The following is a 22,060-nucleotide window of genomic DNA, read 5'->3' as shown; positions in this document are numbered from 1 at the left end:
CCCACATATATTCAGTATGAGGTATTGCTTCTACACTTTTCTGTGAGAGTACCAGATGCTGTTTTATTCTGGTTTGCAGTGGATTAGGCAGGCTGTCTGGGTCACAGTACAAACAAGCAGATATTAACATCCTTTAGTATCTTATATTTTCGCATTTTTTGAATTTGTTTAATGTTAAACCGACTGACTTGACTTCAAAAACATGCATCAAACTTAAATATAATAATAAATAATATAAATAATAATTATTATAAATAATTATTTATAAATATAAATAATAAGTATGCTAAATTAAAGCTTGTAAAGCACAGTAAAAATACAAGACATATAGTACATAGTGTTTTCATAAGCTCAGTGTTTTACCCTTTTTGAAGTGTTTTATTTTTGGACCTGTATAACTTCCAATAATCCAGGGCCATTTACACGTTTAAAGTACTGTTTTACTGCAGTACCACCAATAAACAGCAGGGGCCGCTAGGCAACCGTCAACACAACCCAAAACTCTGTTCTCGCTCTCGCGGTAGTTCCGTGCCTCCACCGGCGGCGACATTCAGAAAGGAGATGGCGGCCAGAGGGGGGTTTCAGTCGGCACCGACAGGAGGTGGTGGTGGAGCAATGGGACCCGGACCACCGGTACCGGGCGCAGGACCAGGCATGGGCCCAGGGACACCTTCTGGAAGGATGGGACCGTCGTCGGCCGCGCAGAACCACATGTACCGCTCCCCGATGCCCGGGCCTGGGTACCCGGTGAGAGATCTCTCCATCTTTGCTGTTGTCGCGTTAGCCAGTCCGCTAGAACAAAGCCTCTTACCGCTGCTTTGTCGCTGACGGCTAACGTTAACCACCGTTACCGGTGCGGGCCGCAGCTCATAATATCTGGCAACCCCGTCGAAAAGTGCATACGCACTCGAAACATTTAACTGGTCACTTTGAGTGACTACCAAGACTTTGGTTGTTGTTTGAATTTGCTAAACCTCCCGCCCGCTAAAATTAAGCTTAGCTAGTTAGTCACGGTAGCCTATTCGCGTAGCCTGCTAAAGGCGCTAGCTGTTAACTGTATTTCACTCAGTATACTTGTTAAAATAATATTTAAGTGGCCTTGAGTAGTTTCTAAATAGTGAGATAAATTGAATCTTCATTGTTCGCGTCGTAGTTTAGAAAGTTCAGGCTGTGGTTAGAATTTAAAGTTAGTTTAGTGATAGCTTTACTCTGCCTTACCACTTATGAATGAATAGGCTGCACGAAGCCGCAGGTTCTATCCGTGCCAGTTCTCCTATGTGAAAACGGTGGTTGAGGTAGAGGTTTAAACGAAGACTAGACCGTACTCTGTGTGCACATTACCCGATGCTTCTTGCATGCCAGCTGATGGTTTTCGTTCTGTAGAGGTAACAGTAGTGTCTGCTTTTGGTAAGCTTACTTACTGTCTCGACCCAGCTGGTTAAGGTATTGCATAATAATGTGGACCAAGATTGTTACTCCAAATGTTTCTTCGAGCTTTCACTGTGCAAGACATGGAGCTTAAATGGACATCTATGCTGATGGGTTCTCCATCTGAGGATGTTTTTTGTAGATGTGGAAAAATAAGTCCAGAATATATTGGAGATTATATCAGGATCAAGGTGGTAGTTAAAAACTTTATATCTATTAACAACTCTCAGAGTCATGCCTACCTAAAATCTAAAGTCTCATCTTATTCTTATGGCCCAACAACACAAAGATTTCTGCAGTCTGTTTAGCTTGTGCTCTATTCTCAAAGCCTCAGTTCAGATAAATACAGTCTGGAGCTCAGGAGCATTTGATTAGTGAGCTTAATGTGCCACATATAATACACAATTAAGAAAACACTGATCCATTGTTCATTCATTTCCATTAAAAATGTGAATTTCAGTCGCCTTTCTTGTTTTTTTATGCAAAGTATGCTGCTGATGATAGACAAGACTGAATTTCAGTTCATATAAAATGTATGTTTCTCGAATGTTTTAGTTATAAAACTTTTCAACAGTTATTTTAAATCACCATTGATCCGCTGATTGTTTCCTCAATAACCAGTGTGGACCTATAAAATGTCACAAAATGGTGACTAATGCTCATCTTTCCATCCTAAGGCTCCATATGTTATAAGTCCGTAAAGGACATATAAACAACTTTCGAAACAAAGTACAAATATTTTTTTTTCCGGTCTTTGAGAATCATATTTTTCACTGGCATTGTTCACATCATCAGATCTGATTGTAAATGAAAGTACAGCAATGGGAGTTTCCTCAAAGCATCCAAGAATGACAAAATTCTTTTTGAGAAATATAGTTAATTTGCACTAGAAAGTCAAATATGAAACCAAAATAAATGTAACATTAGACAGTACCAAAATGTAATAAGGTTTCTTCCCTGCTTTTGTGTCTATCATAAAATTGAGGTGATGGACCAGCTTTGTGTACTTTTCAATAATGGAAACTATGTAAACTGTATTACATGTGACTGGTTTCTGGAAGTGGGCTAATGCAAGCCTTCATATCATACTGCTTTTTTCTCCAAATCCTGTTAACTGTGAAGATGAAATGCAATTTTGCTTTTAGTTATTTCACCTTTATATTTAAAGCAAAGTCACTGTTGTGCTCTTGTGGCTGTACGAAAGCCGTTATGTAGATTTGTCAATAGGTATTAGCTAGTTTAATTTTCTGAATATTCTGAAAAATGGCTCAGTTTTTGTATTTGCGACAAAATCGATCTAACATGCTGTTTTTTTAGAATATCACGTTTGTATTTTGAATCTTGATTTTTTTTAAAAAAAAAGTCATTTATCACCGCTTCATAGCTGTAGTGACTGCTGCTTAGCTACTGGAAACCTGAAGCACAGTTTATTGAAGGCGTCTTTTTTTCACCGCCGTCCTTGACAGCTTTCACTCACACAAACAGCCTTTCACAACATAGTCAGAGCATCTTCATTGTCTGAATACTGCAAAAATCCAGTTGTTCAAGTAATCCAAGGTTATGATGTATGTATAAAGAACACTTTGATGAACATGCAGTCTCTTCCTGCCCACACTGCACTGTGTGGAAAAGGCAGAGCTCATTGATCTCACCTGTATAGTTCACACGTCGATAGCCGTCACTCTCCCTCCCTTCTACCCTCCACCACAGGCTGACGAGGGAGTGTGCTTTGCCTTAATCTCTCATTTGTTCGACTGACGGCTGGAAGGAAAGCTGCAGTCATTGATTTGTTATTTGTGTGTTGTTCTCACCTGCACTCATGCAGTTAGATACGAGAAGTCGCCTGTTTGAGTTCTTGGCGCATGGTTTGGTGAGTTATAAATGCAAGTTCTGCATGGACTTGTTTGAATTAGTTGGCATGCAGATTTTTTTCTTCCTTTTGTAACACTTTACACCTTAAATATGTTAAATTTACAATGTAAATATGAGTATGTTGATTTGATGTTGATAACTTTCTGCTTTTGTAAGCAGCACAGAGCTCTTATGTGCCTTTGGCTTTGGTTATGAGCTATTTGTTTTTCTTGTGCTTACAAAAAATGTTTAGTTTAGAATGAATCATTTACATCCTGAGGTGTGCTGCTAACGTGTTGCTGCCTTAATTATATTGACATTTCTGCAGTGGCCTGAGAGGCATTTGTTTAATTTTATGTGTTATAGCAAACATGACAATCACATTAAACAATTTTCATATATGCTTCAGTGAAAGGATGTCAAGATGGTAGACTGTGATCTGCTTTAATCCTCATAAGCCGTTTCAAAGCTGCGATTGCGAAAATCCACATGGACTTGGAAATACAGCCTTAGCACTTTGAGGGTAGTTGTGCTTTTAGTATATTTAGTGTTTTTGAGTTGAGACTGATCCAGTCCCATATCACGCTCTGATCATGATGTCACTGATTTGGATTATAACAACACTGAAATAAAAACAAAGAAATACAAATGCCAGAAAGAGAAACATGCAGTTCTTTGACTGTAGGTGAACCCAGACATAGTCCATCATTATCAACAGACACATAACTTTTCATCACTAAACTGAAAACTAAACTGAATTTTAAGCCTCCTGTAGATTGAATCACATTCCTCCTTACAGATGTAGCAGCCATTAGGCTCCATAAGAAGCCATAATTAAAAATTTGTCTCGTTATCATCTGCTCACTAATTTCCTGCCTTCCAATGGACATCGTCTTGAAACTGAATGCTGACTTCAGTGACCTTGGTTTTCCTTTTACTACTAATACTTATATACTATATAAGTATTTGTACTACTATGCTTATATATACTTTTCGCATCTTTGGATCAGTTCAGGACTGTGACCAGTGAACGCTTGAAACTGGTAATGGAAGCATTTTTTAAAAAATCAATGTGAACAACTGAACAAAAAATACAGACCTGAGCAATAAGTTAGGATTTGACCACTAAGGCTTGCAGTGTGAATGTCTTGCAGAATGTAAATAGGTGTTGACAAATCATATTTATTTGTGTTATGATTATATCTTTACATGTATTTATTTTTATGTAATTTAACTACATTTTGGTCTATAAAACATAAGGACCCAGAAAAGCAAAATGCCCATCTCAGTTTGTTATGCCTAAGGGAATGTCTTCAGATGTCTTGTTTTGTCAGTCCAGTCTAGGAAAAAAAGGGCAATGAAAATGGTCACTACTGAATCCTGTCTCCAAAACCTCAGTGCAGGTGGTCAGATATCTGTACGCTCCAGACTTGAGGGCTGTGAAGTGACTTGTGAAATCGAAAACCATTGCCCACAAAATCTCTTGAATTAATTTTTCCTTTATTCTCTGTGCAGAGACCAGGAATGCCTCCATCCAGCCGTATGACCCCACAGGGACCAGCCATGGGCCCCCCAGGATATGGCAACAGCCCAGTGTCTCGGCCTGTGATGCCTGGCGTGATGGACCCGTCTCGCAAGAGACCCGCGCCCCAACAGATTCAGCAGGTGCAGCAGCAGAATCGCAACCAGCAGTAAGTCCTTCATGCAGCAGCAGTGCTCACGTTGAACAGAGGATCAATATCTGCAATTCAACTTTAATTATGCGCTTTATTGTATTAACAGCCACCTGTAATAGAGGCAGTGGGATTTCAGTCTATAAAGAACTTAAAATAGAGGAATACCTGGATTTCAATAACCGGTGATCTTTGTGTTTATTGGTAGATTACAAACCAACTTTCTCAATGTATTATCATGGATTTAGTGCAAAAGACACAGCACTATTTTCTTGAAAGAAATGCAACACTTGTTTTTGGATCTTGTCCTGATCCCACCAGCCTTTCTGATCAGCGACTGAATTATAGTGATTGTGTTAGTGGAGTCATGCTCTGCTGTGATTCACACTCGGACTGATCTTATTTTTAATCATTTGTTCTCACAGCACAAAGAAAAAGAAGATGGCTGATAAAATTCTACCTCAGAGGGTGAGTATTAAGAGAAGTCCATGGCAGTCCATCAGTTTTGGTTTTAATTCTGTTGGGGGTATTGCATTTCTCCATTTTAATACAGGTGACTACAAACAACAAAATATTTAAAGAGACCTTTTTGTAGTACTAGAATTTAGAGTGTGCTGATTTGAATCACTTAACAGGAAATTTTGATAGTTCTCCATTTGAATTGAATGTGTTCGGCCCACTTATTTTATGTATAGTATATTAATGTATTCCTGTGCAATGTTTTTGAATTGAACCTCCAAGCTCTTAAATACACCTGGGATAACTGGATGGACTTTTTGTTAGAATTTTGAAAACATGTTATACCCGATATTCAGTACAGCTACTGCATTTCTGAAACCTTCACATCGCACAGCTGCATAAATGAGTGTATTCATCTTTAGTCTAGTTGTGACAGAGGAACTATAGCTGTGAGAAATGTAGAGCTGGGCAGCCACTGGAGCTTGAACTACAGTTTCAGCAGGCTTGGTGATTGTGGAAGATACTGGAGCCATATGGAGCCTGGAGTCATGTTCTTGTCACTGCAACATTTTTAGCTATGTACAAAAGACACAGAATAGGTCCACAAAAGTCCACCTATAACTCTTAAAGAAGATTGCTTTCTGGAGATAAAATTGAAAATTGCCAGTGTTCCACTGTGCATGCACTATTGTACTTGTTGGATGTTGTACCAATGATCACTGGTGTCTTCTATTGTATCGCAGATCAGAGAACTGGTCCCAGAGTCTCAGGCTTACATGGATCTGCTGGCTTTTGAGAGGAAGCTGGACCAGACCATCATGCGCAAGAGACTGGATATTCAGGAGGCCCTCAAGAGGCCCATAAAGGTATGTTTCACTTTCAGTCTTCACTCCTGCAATAACTCTATGACTCCAGATCAAATTTAACAGCCACTCACAAAGCCAGGGTCCTCCATGTTCCTTATAACTGGACGTTAAAGTAATTTGGTAAAAGGTTGTTAATCCAGTTCATGCGTTTTGCAAGCTCCCATGTAAGGGTGGGTTTGGTGTTTTGTCATTTTAACAGTGTTCCAAGTTTCAGCTCATTAATTTTTGAAGTAAGATACTGGCACTGCTGTTTTCATTTTTATTGAAAATAAGTGGGCGGATGTTATTATACTGAAGGGAAGCAATGTAGCAGCCTTACATTTGATGTTTTAGTTCTTAAATGTTCGATGTCCTCCATGTGTCTGCACTCCGCAAACCATAAAATTGATGTAAACTTAGATATAGCGACAACCTGTCACAACTGCTGTCTAGCAATTCCTAGCTATCTATATCTCTGTCTTTATCGAATGCGATAGGATTTGAGTCATGGGCTTTTAGAAAGAAGTCATGTCCAGAAGTTTGTCCAGCTGTAGTGATTAACAATGCAGATGTCAAGTCACTGTTGAGTGAATGATCGCATTAGTCAGCATCACTTTAAAGTTACTTTTGACTTTCCAGCAAAAGAGAAAACTGCGGATCTTCATATCAAACACCTTCAACCCGGCAAAGCCAGATGCTGAGGATGGCGAGGGCACAGTTGCATCATGGGAGCTACGTGTTGAGGGCCGTCTGCTGGAAGATGTAAGCTTTGTCATTAAATGTATTGATTTAATTTTCAAAAATATTAAAGTTTTACATTTATACTATTTATTTATAGCTTAATGTATAAACTGCTCTACCAGTGGTATCCCCCCCCCCAATACTTCTAATAACAACCAAATGTTTAATAGAAATAAATGTTATGCGGATATTTTAAACAAAATTGCTTGCGTTCTTATTTACAATAACTGTAACATTTGCTTTGCAGACGGCTGTGTCCAAGTACGAAGCCACCAAACAGAAGCGGAAGTTCTCCTCTTTCTTCAAGTCTCTAGTGATTGAGTTGGACAAGGACCTGTATGGTCCAGATAATCATCTTGTGGAAGTAAGATATTTATTTTATAAATGTAAATGCACACATTTGCAGATGTTTGCCCAGTTTCCCCTTCAAGGATGATATATTATGCATTTGCAATGAGTAATAGATTAATGAGTTGAAAGATTTTTAGTTGCTGACTGTTTTGAATAGCGTTAAATCATTGCAGCCAATTTTGAAGCCACAATGTCAAACATTTGCTGGTAACAGCCTCTTAAATGTGAGGATTTGCTGGTTTTCTTTGTCATTATGACACTAAATAAAGAGTCTTTGGGTTTTGGACTGTTAGTTAGACAGAAGCAATTTCAACACATCTTTTTCTCTTTCTGGGAAATTGTGATGAGCGTTTTTCACGGTTTTTTGACATCTAATGTTCTAAGCAATTAATCATGAAAATGGGCTGGAAATGTGTTTTGAATCAGGGAACAGCATTGATGTTAGACTCATTTAAATACAACCTGCTGATTTTTACCATTATTATTTTGGTCACATTTTGGTCACATTTACTTGCCGTTTGTGACCTTGTAAATGAAGAGTTTATATTTTAATCAGGAAGTGCGCTGTTATTAAAATATCCTTCTTGTTATTTTAGTGGCACAGGACTGCCACCACCCAGGAGACTGACGGTTTCCAAGTGAAGAGGCCTGGTGATGTGGGTGTTCGCTGCACCGTCCTGCTCATGCTTGACTACCAGGTAAAGGGGTTGCCCACCAATATATTCACTATACCTCTCAGTTTCCTGGAAATGTTGCCTTCAAGGGCCCTTCAAACATTTGTTCATTTAGTGAAGTGGTTCATTGAAGGGACACCCAAATTTAGTAGCAGTTTCATCTTTCTTTGATTCAGCCCCCTCAGTTCAAGCTGGACCCCCGACTGGCTCGTATGCTGGGGATTCACACCCAGACCAGACCTGTCATCATTCAGGCCCTGTGGCAGTATGTCAAGACCCACAAGCTCCAAGACCCTCATGAACGCGAGTTCATCAACTGTGACAAATACCTGCAGCAGGTGAGCATACTCTCTTTTTGTAACCCATTAGTTTAATTTACATTAAACTTATGTGATACATTTTGTTATTGTGAAATAACTCAGAAGAGGCCTTCGTTCTTTCAACCTGATGAATATAAACTAAAGCTGGTACATAAAGCTGAAATGATCGACAGTCATGTAGTTGTCCTGGTTAATTCCTGCTCTTAATGTGGAGCAGTTCCTCTCTGCTCTTCCCTCGGTCCTTATATGGAAACTCATGCTCTTTCTGGGTCACTGAGAGGTTTCCCAGCGCGTTTTCCTCTACCGTGCCAAGATAAACAGGATTGTTGAAAGTTAATGGAGGATTCCCACATAGTTAACCTGAAATAAATGTGCTGGTTAGTTTACAGTTTCTTCTTTATGTGGTAAAGATGGCATAGAGCCATCAATTTAAAAGCTTTTTTATGTCGCAAGTAATAGAGAGACCAAAGACGTATAGGAAAGACAACATAGCTGATTTTAGCAAATTTGACTTATTAGAGGCTAAACTATGAAAGAAACATTGCTGCACCTGAGTTATCATGTTCGTTATTCATGAATGACTAGTTATCCTGGAATGTACTGTCTTTCTCTTACTGCTTTTAAGCAGTAACACATTTGCATTCCATTAAAGCTAATTAATGTGTGCTGTGCCTTATGATAAATAAATGAATAAAGCAAAGTACCTCAAACAGTTTCTCCAACACTGTCTCGATAGTTGAGAGGCCAGTATTTGGTCACTGCTTTTGTCCAAAGAGGCATATATAGTTCTAAAAGCGTGCATGTTTAGCTAATACTTAATGCTGAAAGGCAACTCTTTCATTTTATTCCTCCACCTGTCTAAATAGTGGTTGCTACATTGAGTGTGTTTGTTTCATTTTGTAGATTTTTGAGACTCAGCGAATGAAATTCTCTGAGATCCCACAGCGCCTGCATGCACTCCTGATGCCCCCAGAGCCCATCATCATTAACCATGTGATCAGGTAACTGTATTTACCATGACGTCTGACCGCTTCTCTGTGGCACAAGTCTCAAATTCGAAAGTTGTGTTTTTCTAATCTTATCCACCCACAATATATGTATACAACTAGAAGTAAATGTAATGTCGTCTTTTACAGTGTGGACCCTAATGACCAAAAGAAGACTGCCTGTTATGACATTGACGTGGAGGTGGATGACACACTGAAGACCCAGATGAACTCCTTCCTGCTGTCTACAGCCAGTCAGCAGGAAATAGCTGGACTGGACAATAAGGTACAGACCCCAGCCCAACAGCCAGCAGCTGTTTTGAACGCTCGATAACACCTGGCATGAATTTCTTCAAAATCTGGCATAAAGGTCTGTTTTGACTCAATAATGAACTATTTAGAATTTGGTGGTCAAGAGTCACTGTGACTCGGCCATAACTTAAGACAAAATAAAAAAAAATTCAAACAAAGGTCTAATAGAATAAAATAATGAAGTGGTGATATTATATATATCCAAAAGGTCAAAGGTGAACTTTTCTGTCATCATAGAGTTTTTTACATTTAAAACTTTTTTGGAACACGCAAAAAAATTTAGCATCACAGTAAAAAAAGTTCAATGGAGTTTATTAACAAACAATTCGCATATTTATATGCTTTTTGTGTGTTCCTTTGTGTGTTTGTTGTGTGTTTAAGGTTAATAAATTATTAATGATCAGGAACATACTGAGTATATTCAAAATGTTAGAATTCATCTGCCTTCAATCAATAAAGGTTTGTGTGTATTCACAATACCTCACACTGTTACTGTCACAGTGTATTCTTAGTGACAACCTCCACCTGCTGTTTAAAAGCCATTTTTAAACACACTTATACCAAGTGAATGTGCAATTTCTTTCACTGAACTCCTGTTCCATCGAGCTACTGTGTAGAATGTTTTCCCCCTGAATTTTTTTCTGAATCAGCTGAGGGCAGTTTCATACATCTGCTCTCTCAAATTGTTGCCTGTGAATTACAGCCTACTTGCTCAACAGTTTTGAGGTCAGTCAGGTCTTCTTGACCTCCTGCTAGCAGCCATTACCTTGGCTGGGATGGCTGTTATCACACTGATAAGGCACTGAGACATTCCCCTAAAAGACATCCTCCTGTTTAGTCTTTGTTCTGAGAGAAGTTAACAATGTAAAGAGAAAGAGCTTGTGTATAGTTTGTAGGCGCCATCCAATTTCTGATATACACCCAGTTCCTGCTGGCCTGATATCAAAAACAGTTTACAGTACTTGTGTTTAACCCACATCTTCCTACAACTAACATAATAACCTAATAACTAGCAGTGTCCCTGTGTCATGAGACATTGTCCTTACTCAGCTTGCTTTGTCTTCATTTGCTAAAGATTCATCAAACCAGTGGAGAATTCTTTGTAAAGAATTTTATATCTAGGACAGCACTTCCCAAAGTGACCACCTCAAAGGTTCCCTGTAGTTTTTTTGTGAGCAAACAAAAGTTATGTTTACATTGAGTGTTACTCACTCAGCCTTTGTTTGGATGCTAAGTTTTCCTACTGTGTTAGCACCACCTTTATTGTGTAGAAAACAGCTCTACATAGCACTGATTATTTCCATAATTTTGCTGGATGTTTTTAAGAAATGTACAATCACATAGAAAATATAGGCAGCATTCGTTGTTCCATTTGTATAATGCATTTTTTTGATTGTATCAACACTGAGGAACTAAGCAAGTTAACATCAAGATCACCAGACTAAAACTCTGTTAAATATGTGCGGTTATTATGCAGCTTAAACTTTGACAGTCAGCACACTTTCTTGCAAGTTTTTCAGGTACAAAGCAGTCAAAATGGCTCCAGCACCATAGTTTAAAATGGTCTTTGGAATCACTGATCTGGGAAATATGGGATGGAAAATGAATACTGAGGAAAATATGATCCTATGATATTACATCAAAATATGACTCTTTTCTGTATGATTCTTTTCAGATCCATGAAACTATTGAGACCATTAACCAGCTGAAGACCCAGAGAGAGTTCATGTTGAGTTTTGCCAGAGATCCTCAGGGCTTTATCAATGACTGGCTGCAGTCCCAGTGCAGAGACCTCAAGGTGGGTGTGTTCATCATGACCTCACAATGAATGTTATACAAACTTATATCTGTGCTCCGTTATCACCGCAGATACCACATTGCTTCTTCTTGAAAATAAAACAAAAAACAGGCAAATCCACCTCATAGCACTTCTGCTGTTTCACAGCTATTTTCAATGTACTAAGCATCCAGAAATGTTTGATTTTTGTGTACTTTGTAAATAAGAGACTTTTTTTAATGTGGTAAAATGTTGAGCAAGTAAGATTGTAAGAATACAGCCAAAGTGCAAGTTTTATCAATTCCCTGTGTGCCTCTGCTCAGCCTACCTGCTTATGACACACAGGCACACAAACATGCATCTCTTTACGACAGACAGACAGAGAAGGAGACAGTGGACTGGTCTCTACGTTTTTGTCCTGACCTTGCACTGTTATTGGCTTGGGGCCACATAGCGTTGCGTGAAGGCCCAGAAACGTCCTGAAGCCCTGAGAATATAAGGAAATGCAGACACCATCACACAGAGGAAGTTATTTCTCTTCTAGAGGCTCAGAAGAGAAATAACTTTTGCATAAGTTCTTTATAAGTTTTCTTTTTTTTCTGCATATTGTAGCTTGAACTTGAATCCAATCCCTTTGAGCCAGATTTTTCATAAAGGTTGTTTGTCAGTGATGTAACAGTTGTTACAAAGATGTAACAATCTGTAAAACCCATTTGAATGCAGTTTGATTTATCAAAGTAAAACAATCAAATTTAAAAAAAGTAAAGTTCTACTATTGTATTCTTTAGAAAATTCCTTGAGGTCAAATTTGGGGATAATAATATTTAGTCTTTGCTGTGGCAGGTCAAATTTAAAACTGTGGAAAGAGGACTTCACTGCATAAGCACATGGACATCACTCTGTCTGAAACCACAAGGCTCATGCTGCTCCCTCAGGTGTAACACAGGAGGGCCAAGTCAAAATAGAGCGTGAAACATTTAATAACATGTCTGACTGGATGCGTGCAGGCCTCACTTCTGACCACAAGCCGATTAACTGCTGACCAGCTGTCAACCACCTGCAGTGTTTAGTCAGCCGATTCTCTGTGAAATTGAATGAATTCATTTCAAAGCTCGCTGGCTGCTTCCACAGCAACAGAGCAGTGAAAGAAGTGGCCAAAAAAAGAAATTCCTGTGACAGTATGTTTGTCACAGCTGTGGTCAATGTTTGATTCATGTTATTAACCCCTGTGTGATCTTTTACTCTTTACTATCTCAGTTAGGACAAGATGAGTTGTGTCTAACTGTGTTTTCTTTCTGTTCGCAGACCATGACAGACGTGGTAGGAAACCCAGAAGAAGAGCGAAGGGCAGAGTTTTACTACCAGCCGTGGGCTCAGGAGGCAGTCTGTCGCTACTTCTACTCCAAGGTATCCTGTTTCCTCTTGACCTATGCTAACTCCTATACTTTGTCTCCTCTGTACTTAGTCTTGGTTACGCAGTGGTTCTACCACTTTGATCCAAACTTGAGTCTTGCATTAACTATTCAATGGATTGCCATCAAACTTTGTACAGACATTCAGGCTACCCACTGGATAAATCCTGCTGATGGTGGTGGTCCTCTGACTTTTCCTTTAGAGGTGGACATTTTGTTCTGAGTGAAGTGCCATGAAATGTAGTTCAGTCATTGACGGTCCTCAGAGGATGATTTGTTAGGATACTGGTGATCAGTTGTACTTTGTGTTTGGTGTCAAAATTTTCATATTTTCATTAAAACTTTAAATCTTTGTTGTCAGTATATTTTTACATAACCCGAAATTCTTCTCTGCTGCCATTTCAGGTGCCCGGGGAACAAATTTTGGGGGTGGGGGGGTGTGTTAAGTGCCTTACTCGAGCACACATCAGCCAGCTAATTGAGGGGGGGGGGGGGGGGGGGGGGGGTAATTGATTAATCCTTCCACCACACCCAGATTTTTTTCCTGGCCACGGCTGCCCCAGATTATCGATTAATCTGTGAATGGTTTTCTTGAATAATCATGTCAGTGCCCACTGGAATTTCTTTTGGTACTGGATTTCTGAATATATGATGACAGAGCACAAGTATGTAAATGTAAAAAAAAAAAAAAAACAAGAAAGAAAGAGTAACAGCAAAATTGGTTAAAATATTTTAATTCAAAAGTTTGAAACATCAGTGGTTTTAAAAAATGAGTAAACTCATTAATATATTGTCAAAATAGTTTCATATTATTTTTCTGTTAATCCACTACTTAATTGTTTCAGCTGTAAATGTTGGTGAAGGCTCTAAGCTAGGATGGTGAACACAGTAAACATATCTTAACATCAGTGTGTGGGCATGATGACTTAAGCCCAAGGACGACCTCACAGAGCCACTAGCACGGCTGTGGACTGTTTTTATCGCATTCATTGTTGACATTGTATCATAGCCTTATCTTCTGGGGATAAAATCTGCTGTATGTGAAAATGTCTTTCAGGTTCAGCAGAGGCGACAGGAGCTGGAGCAGGCGCTCGGCATCAGGAACACCTAAAGAAATTTGTCGACAGGTGGCAAATAAGGAGATGTGCTGTTTGAGACGACTAGTGTGTGTGTGTGTATGTGTGGGTGTGGGTGTGTGTGTGGGATGTTCAAAGTGAATTTCTCACAGTTTTCTGACAAACTTATAGAGACATAGATACTAGATGGCTTTACCGTTACATAGGATGTTCCTTTTGTTTTCTTTTAAATCTGTACTCTGCAGCTCTACTGCTGCTATTCTGATTTGGTTGCTACTTCTACTTTTTTATAAATATTTTTTTCTTTCTTCACCAGAGCTCCTTGAGCACAGTGTATTTTCTCTTGCATGTCTAAGCCTTACCTGCAAGCATTCCTTTCATTTTGATACATTGTGCCCACACAAAAGTACAGATTGTACACAAATGAAAAAGCAGAGGGCAGATTGTACTTGGCACCTTCTTAATGTATTTTGTCCCCAAATCTAAAAATATCTTAAATCAGCTGGAATGTGTTGACTCTGCCATGGCTCTTTGTTCCCCTTTTTGGAAAATAAATTTACATTTAAATACATACCTAACTTGGCCCCCATATGCTTGCATATTCAGTAAGATATTGATTGTGATTGTGTTTGTAATCGGTCAGGCTACTTTGCTGCACATTGGCTGTTCACGTTTCACTTTGTCTTAAGTTCTCATTAGTTTGTTTTGACAGCTTGCCACAGTCTGTTGTCTGAGTTTAAAGGCTCAAACATTGCAGAATATACATCTTTTACTAAGGATGTCGATAAGTATGAAGATCTTTTCCTTTCTTTTTTGTTATCACTGATCCTTGTTTTAAAAATATGTATTATATCAGTACTTGTCTTGTTAGCTAGTACAGATTATCAAGGAAGTAGCTAGTATGAGTACCTTTAGTCTATATAGTTTTGTAAATACTGAGCAGAAAAAAAACTGAAGATGGATGTGAAGTAAAATTGTATCTCTTATCCTGACAGATGTTTTTTCTTAACTCTTTGTCTATGCTCAGATAGTTGAACCAGTATTTATACTATTAATCGACCCTTGTTGCCAGAGCACAGTGGTTTAGCTCTCCACATAAAGACAGCAGTCTCACTTGCTGAACATCTGCCCTGCAGGCAAAATACACACGGCATTCATGTCGCCTGCGAGCTGGGAAAAGTTAAATCCTCTGCTTTTAGTTTTTGTATTTTAATTATGTGCGGAGAAGCCATAAACACTTAAACAAGCTCAGTCGCACGTGTGGCCGAGCAGATTTAAGGAGTCGTAGCGTGTTCGTACCCTGGCTGATGACCTGACACCTTTTGCATTTAATGGTTGTTTCCCAGTTGGTGGTAAAGATGAGTGTCCTGGCTGAAACTTTTGTGTGTGTGCATTTCATTAATTCCAAGAATACACTAATGTGGGTCTGGGTGGGTATATGATTTGAAACAAGTGGTAGAAACCTCTGGGGTGTAAAACACAACACTGGGCGTGTGTAGTATTGTTTGAATCTGCAGACTTTTTCATGGACCAAACCTATTTTTCTGTATGTTCTTATTATGTTATAATAAAGGATAAGTAAAATGTACTAATTTGTGTGTGTCCGAATCATGAAAAAGTGCTTTAAGACTGCGACAACAAACAATTATTTTTGTTTTCTAGCATTTACATATATATATAATATTTGTATATCTAGCAGTTCCTTTCTCTATTCAGTGATTATAAATGTTTCTAAAGCCCCATCAGATGTGCAGCTGAAAACACACACACACACATATATATATATATATATATATATATATATATATATATATATATATATATATATATATATATAGATATATAAGATTATTGAGATAAATCTTGAGGAGAAGTTAGGCACAAATTTGTTTTCATTTTAGGAATTTTATTATATCAATGGATAAATTTACTTTTTTGTAAATTATTGGATATTTTTACTACTTCTGGTTAGCTGAAAACTAATTCACATGAACCATCAGAGATGTTAATAGAGAAGGTATAACTGATAATTTGGAGACTTTTGAAACTTTGAGACAAAGAGCCCCAACTCCACAGCATCTTCTTTGTAAGAGGTAACAAACCAAAATAGTTGAGAAACATTTGTTCTCTCTCTAATCATGCATTGTATTTATGTAGGTTTTATGTAAAAGAACCTAGTAGCTCCAGTTGGCAGGCAAATCTGGACTTGTGGGATAAAAAGTACAACATTTAGAGAAGTAGAGAAGGGGTACAAAGTAGCATAAAATGCATCTGGTGAAGTAAAGTAGTAGTGCTAAGTATGTAGCATGACTTACTGTTGTTGAATAAATGCAGTTACTTTCCACCACATAATTTCACATCATGCAGAAAATTTATGGCATCTGTGTTGTAAATTATATTCTGTGTAAAGATGAATCAGATACTAATAACTGCAGCACTAACTTGCAATGTGTATGAGGTACCAGAATTTCTATTTGTTTCCTTTGATAAGACTGGACTTTCTAATTGACAGGAAGCAGTGACACAGTTTCCTAACTTAACTGACCAAACTATTTGCGTTAATTGTCTCATGTTTGTAAAATGCTGATGGCAGCAGAAGCAGCTTGAGTATTTATACATCATTGCAATGCAACAGTTGAATCATGGACTCTCCTGTTGCTTCTGTGGGAGACAGAGAGAGACAGAGGACAGGAGAGAAAATGTGTCCCTGACAGGCAGCAGAGCAGACCAACCAGCAGGAGAGGGAGTGTCTGACCCTCAGCTGTGTGTCTGGTATAAATACTTTTTGTCCTGGCTTCAGTCTGTCTTCACAGCGGCAGCAGCTCCGTCTCAGAGGTCAAACACACGATGGCAGCACCAAAGAAAATCTGTGTGGTTGGCTCTGGTAACTGGTGAGTGAAGGATTTTTGGTGTGTGTTTGTGAATTAAATTTAATGTATTCTAACATCCTCCCAGTTTCATGTTTGTACAGTGTGGTCTGTCAGTGGTGTGCAATAGTGAGTTTACAGTCACCATATCAGTATTTTTGTTCTCTGGATTAGATTTCACGCACTGTGAAGGAGTTTTGTGAATGCTGTCTGGAAGTTGGCAAACTTGAGAGAAAGATTCAGGCAACTTTATCATTTGTTCACAGCAGATAAATATTTCATAAAGTTAATAAAGTCTCCTGCTGCTAAAGCTGTCCATAACAGGGTCTTCTGAGACCGGCACTTAGTATATATGACCTTTGGTGTCTGAGCACTCCTGCTCTGTTTTAAAGAAGCAGCTCCTGTCTTTCATAAAGCAGCAGTTTTTATGCTGAGTCAGCCTTCATATGATGTTGATATCACTCACTGGGTCAGTGGTGGAGGAAGCATTCACACATCACAGTCCTGCACTTGAAACTCTACTAAAGCCTCATTTTCAGTGACTTTTAACTTTAGTTTCAGAAATAAATCTGCTCATCATCTGGCAGAGTGGCTCCTGCCAGTGTATTATTATAATATGTATATATGTATTATTATAAATTATTATTAATGCATGAAGATTTAAGCAGCACTGTAACAATAATGTAATGTAATGGTATTCAATATCCTGTCTTTGAATCAGACTCTCTTCCACGCTCTTCCTCTTCTCATTCATTCACCTGCTGTGTTCTTCATGTCTGTAAAAACCTCCAAAAAGTGGTCAGACTGTGACTTCTTTAATATCAGTAATAGTACATGTAAAGAACATTTCATTCAGTAATTACAGTTTAATCATCTTTTCTCCAAGTACCACTCCACATTAGAACAGAGAAACACCCAAAGCGTGATATTGAATGAAATCCATTTACAAACAGGAAAAAAAAAGAACATTTAACTGTTTTTGGGAAACAGTAAGTTCAGACAACCATTGTCTTAATACCAGGATGGGCACTGAGTGTCTCCATGTCCACAGGGGCTCTGCCATCGCCAAGATTGTGGGTGCCAATGCAGCCAAGTATGACAAGTTTGAGACCACAGTGAATATGTGGGTGTTTGAAGAGATGGTGAGTGGACGCAAACTCACAGAAATCATCAACACAGACCATGAAAACGTGAAGTATCTGCCCGGTCACAAGCTGCCCCCCAACGTGGTGAGCATGACAACACTCTTTGATGATTAGAAGTCCTACACTGTTTCGTCTGTTTGAAGTGACCATATGATTGATGTTTCACCATATTTTTTCTCTCTTCATCAGCTGGCTGTTCCAGACCTGGTTGAGTCTGTGAAAGGAGCTGACATCCTGATCTTTGTGGTCCCTCACCAGTTCATTGTGAGGGTGTGCGACACCATTAAAGACCACATCAAGAAAGATGCCATAGGAATGTCTCTCATCAAAGTAATGTTTCTCTTACTTCTAGCTTTCTTTATCACCAAGTGCAAGTTTGAGTATTTTAATTGTGAAATGAACAACAAATTACACTGAAGCAGTTGTTGGCAATAAAGTTCTTATGCTCCCTCCAACATAGTCAGAGAATCTAGCAAGTAAATGAGAAATGAGAAAAAGAAAACCAAAGACATGAAACAGCGCAGAGGTAAAATTTTGGAATAAAATCTTACATATATATACAATACAATAAAATAGAATGTAATAAAAATATTATACTAAGGTAGAATGGTGTACAGTAGTGACAAACAAACCTGAGACACGTTGCATAGTCATGTATGACATAAATATACCCCAGTCAGCTGCAACATTAAAACCACCTGCTTAACAGTTTTCCACGCAGAACATTGCATTGTAAATTTATAAGCGCCTTTCTCAAGACTCAGATGATTAATGTTATTCACTTCACCTGTCAGTGGTTTTAATGTTGTGGCTCATCAGTGTTTATACTGTAGTGGTATAACAGTTCTTAAGCAGTAGTGAAACACATATATATAAGAGTACAGTAAAGATACGGTATTATGGTCCAACATATCTGTGTGCTGTAGGGTGTCGATGCAGGTCCAGAGGGTCTGAAGCTGATCTCAGAGGTCATCCGAGGGAAACTGGGCATCACCACGACGGTCCTCATGGGAGCAAACATTGCCAGTGAGGTCGCAGAGGAGAAGTTCTGTGAGACAACCATCGGTACGGAGGATAGATGAATGTTTGACATGATTAATTCTTTAATTAGATGTCTACAATTAAGGGACAAAATGTATCTGTCTACTAGAAATGACAAATGACAAAATTATCATCAAACCAGAGCACCGTCGCCCCTAGATTCTGACTCTGCATGTCATATTGAGCACACAAAAATCTTGTATGTTGGCCTTTGATGTTGTTTTATTTGAAGTGGAAGATTGTGGGGTGAAGTCCTCTGTTTAAACACACCTATACGCATATTTAGGAGGACTTTGGTATTTTGGTATAATACAGTCATAATTTTTCTGTCCAGCTCTAAAGATGCATTATTGCTTGTTTGATACACAAGATATACTGGGGAAACTGATAATGATTTAATAATTATTTTTGCACACAGGGTGCAAAGACAAAGCTTATGGGCCCATGTTGAAGGAGCTGATGCAGACCACCAACTTCCGTGTGACCGTGGTGGAAGAGTCTGATGTGGTGGAGATCTGTGGGGCACTCAAGGTTGGCGCTTCTCTTTCATCACACGAAGTTGCTTTCTGATTTTAACAACCACCTGAGCACTAGCAGAAATGTCAATGTCACGTTCGTGCTTAGGCTCTTCAAGATTTAATAATACACAAATAAATGCTGCATAAAAAGCTGTAATGGTGAAGAATACTGTATGGTCAAAAGAGGTCCATTTACAAGATAATGTTTTTTTAGTTTATGAATTATTTGTTGATAACATGCCAATATTTCTTTTGATATTCATCTTTTGCCTACATATCTGTAACCCTGACCCTGACATGTAACAAGTGCAGCTGAATACCAGCAGCCTCTCCTCTTTACTAATGTTGCAGAACATTGTAGCGGTGGGAGCAGGTTTCTGTGATGGCCTGGGATTTGGCGACAACACCAAGGCAGCAGTGATTCGTCTGGGCCTGATGGAGATGATTGCCTTTGCCAGGGTCTTCTGCACAGATTGCCCCGTCTCCCCTGCCACCTTCCTGGAGAGTTGTGGCGTCGCTGACCTCATCACAACCTGCTATGGTGGACGCAACCGCAAGATTGGGGAGGCCTTTGCTAAAACAGGCAAGGTATGAGGAACAAATTCTGGATCACCCTGTTCTTATGATAAGCATGATATGATATCAAACACCAAAATGTCACCAAATGTCTCTCTTTGTTCAGACCATTGAGCAGTTAGAGAATGAGCTGCTGAATGGGCAGAAGCTTCAAGGTCCAGCAACTGCAACTGAGGTGCACCACATACTGAAACAGAAAAACATGGTGGAAAAGTAAGTTTGAGATTTTAGTCACAAGATGACTTATTTATCATTTTACTATTAGTGATATACATTTCTTTTATGGAGTGCATTTGAATGTACATTTGGTATATTTAAAAAACAAAACCGAATTGTGTTCACATCATGTTATGCATCAGTTGCCATGGTATTTAAATGAACAGTTTGCCATTTTGTGAAATACGCTAATATGTGGAGCGACATGGTGGTGCAGTGGTTAGCCGCTTCTGTGGTGGTTTGCATGTTCCCACTTTGCCTTTGTGTGTTTTCTCTGGATACTCAGTTTTCCTAACACAACCTCAAAAACATGCTCATCAAGTTAACTGGCTACTCTACATTACCCGTAGGTGTGAGCGTGTGTGGTTGTCTGTCTTTGTGTGTCAGGTCTGCGAGTGACTGGCGACCAGTCCAGCCTCTCGCCCGTAGTCAGCTTGGATAGCCCCCCACCACCAACAACAACACTTCATGGATAAGCAATATAGAAAATGGATGAATAGATGCATGCTAATACATTTTCTGCTGGGAGTTAGATTAGATTAGAGTTAGCTAGAAAACATTGGTATCATACCTAAATACCAATCTTCTCATCTAACACTTGACAATGAAGTGAATACGCTTATGTCCCAAAATGTCAAACTGTTCCTTTAATAATTTCCATCATTCTTAGATCATTTTTTCCCCTCCAGGTTTCCTCTTTTCACTGCTGTTTACCAGATCTGCTTCAATGGCCACCCTGTCACAGATTTCATCAAATGTTTGCAGAAACACCCAGAGCACATGTGAAGGACTGATGAAGGGGAAGAAACTGTGAAAGGACTTTAACATTAGAATTACTGTATAACCCAGGTGATTATGGGACAGGGGGGTTAGGTGAGGACTCTGCCAAATCTTGACTACATTGGCTACATGAATACTCGAACAGAAAAGCAAAAAAATGGAGCAGAGTTGCTTCTTTACGTGAGCTGCTGTGTTGACCTGTCACTGGCAAAAGCGTAACTCGTGCTTCTCCTGATTACAAAAATACATGTCACAACCTGTCGCGTAAATTTACCAAGTCTTAAAAAGACAGACGTTTGGATCACTCTGCCTTATACAAAACATAAACCGTTGCATCATTTCTCAGTTAAAAGTGCCTTAACTCGTCTCTCTACTGACAAGTAAGTTTTCCAGTGTTTAACAAAGCGCTGAGCTCACAACTGTAACCACTCCCACTGAACTGTTTTTCTTCTGACCTTCTGAAGAGGTAGCCACTTACCTAACATGATTTATTTTGGAATAAATTATTGAACTTGTTCACCTTGTGCCTGTGTTCAAGTTAAATGTTTTCTTTTTAACCTGCTGGTGTCTGCCTGAAGGATACATTCATATACACCCTCCAGCCTCACTGTAATCTGACCTAAGCTCAGTCAGGCTGCCACTCTAAACTCTTCACCTTTACCATTTTCTAGAGTGTCTACTACAACCTTTCTCTAAGTGCACATCCTGCTTCAGTTCTCATAGGCGATGGCTGTGTTGTTCAGTATGGACTACTGATGTTAATTAATTCATTATGAATTCCCTCATAATCAAACAAACTCTCTTTTGTGTTTATCAACCCCCTTGATTAACAGGCCTTTAGTATTCTGTTCATTCACTCACAAACATCTCTCGAAATGTGATCTAAAATGCAAGAAACCAGTCTGCATTCATTAACAGCCATCTGGCCATCACCATATGCTCATGCACCCCATCAATGCTTGGTCACTGCGAATAAGAGTTTCAACAAAAGGGGCCATGAAAAATGAGGAGC

The 22,060-nt window shown here is 39.0% G+C and overlaps 2 protein-coding genes across 3 annotated transcripts; both read left to right on the top strand.

Moving 5' to 3' along the window:
• The first annotated feature begins 513 nt into the window (after positions 1-513).
• smarcd1 (SWI/SNF related, matrix associated, actin dependent regulator of chromatin, subfamily d, member 1) lies at positions 514-15,493 on the top strand. Its single transcript, XM_046383152.1, has 13 exons — positions 514-747; positions 4,795-4,970; positions 5,378-5,420; positions 6,155-6,277; positions 6,896-7,018; positions 7,245-7,361; positions 7,945-8,046; positions 8,199-8,360; positions 9,246-9,343; positions 9,479-9,614; positions 11,316-11,438; positions 12,723-12,824; positions 13,887-15,493. Exons 1-13 carry the CDS (start codon positions 562-564, stop codon positions 13,938-13,940), a joined length of 1,545 nt encoding a protein of 514 aa, XP_046239108.1. The 5' UTR covers positions 514-561; the 3' UTR covers positions 13,941-15,493.
• A 1,166-nt stretch (positions 15,494-16,659) lies between these two features.
• LOC124056062 (glycerol-3-phosphate dehydrogenase [NAD(+)], cytoplasmic-like) lies at positions 16,660-21,572 on the top strand. 2 transcript variants are annotated; one of them, XR_006842948.1, is made up of 9 exons: positions 16,660-16,796; positions 17,824-18,001; positions 18,107-18,247; positions 18,844-18,982; positions 19,377-19,489; positions 19,828-20,064; positions 20,159-20,265; positions 20,958-21,172; positions 21,215-21,572. XR_006842948.1 is itself a non-coding variant. In XM_046383148.1 (8 exons), exons 1-8 carry the CDS (start codon positions 16,753-16,755, stop codon positions 21,052-21,054), a joined length of 1,056 nt encoding a protein of 351 aa, XP_046239104.1. In that variant the 5' UTR covers positions 16,660-16,752; the 3' UTR covers positions 21,055-21,572. The 2 variants fall into 2 exon arrangements, 1 of the variants encoding a protein (XP_046239104.1); XM_046383148.1 differs by having other exon boundaries at positions 20,958-21,572.
• Positions 21,573-22,060: the final 488 nt, after the last annotated feature.

The sequence above is a fragment of the Scatophagus argus genome, chromosome 3 (genome assembly GCF_020382885.2).
Source record: "Scatophagus argus isolate fScaArg1 chromosome 3, fScaArg1.pri, whole genome shotgun sequence".
NCBI classification, from domain to species: domain Eukaryota; kingdom Metazoa; phylum Chordata; class Actinopteri; family Scatophagidae; genus Scatophagus; species Scatophagus argus.
Note: the sequence above shows the minus strand (reverse complement) of the source record. Positions and strands in the feature narration are given on the sequence as shown.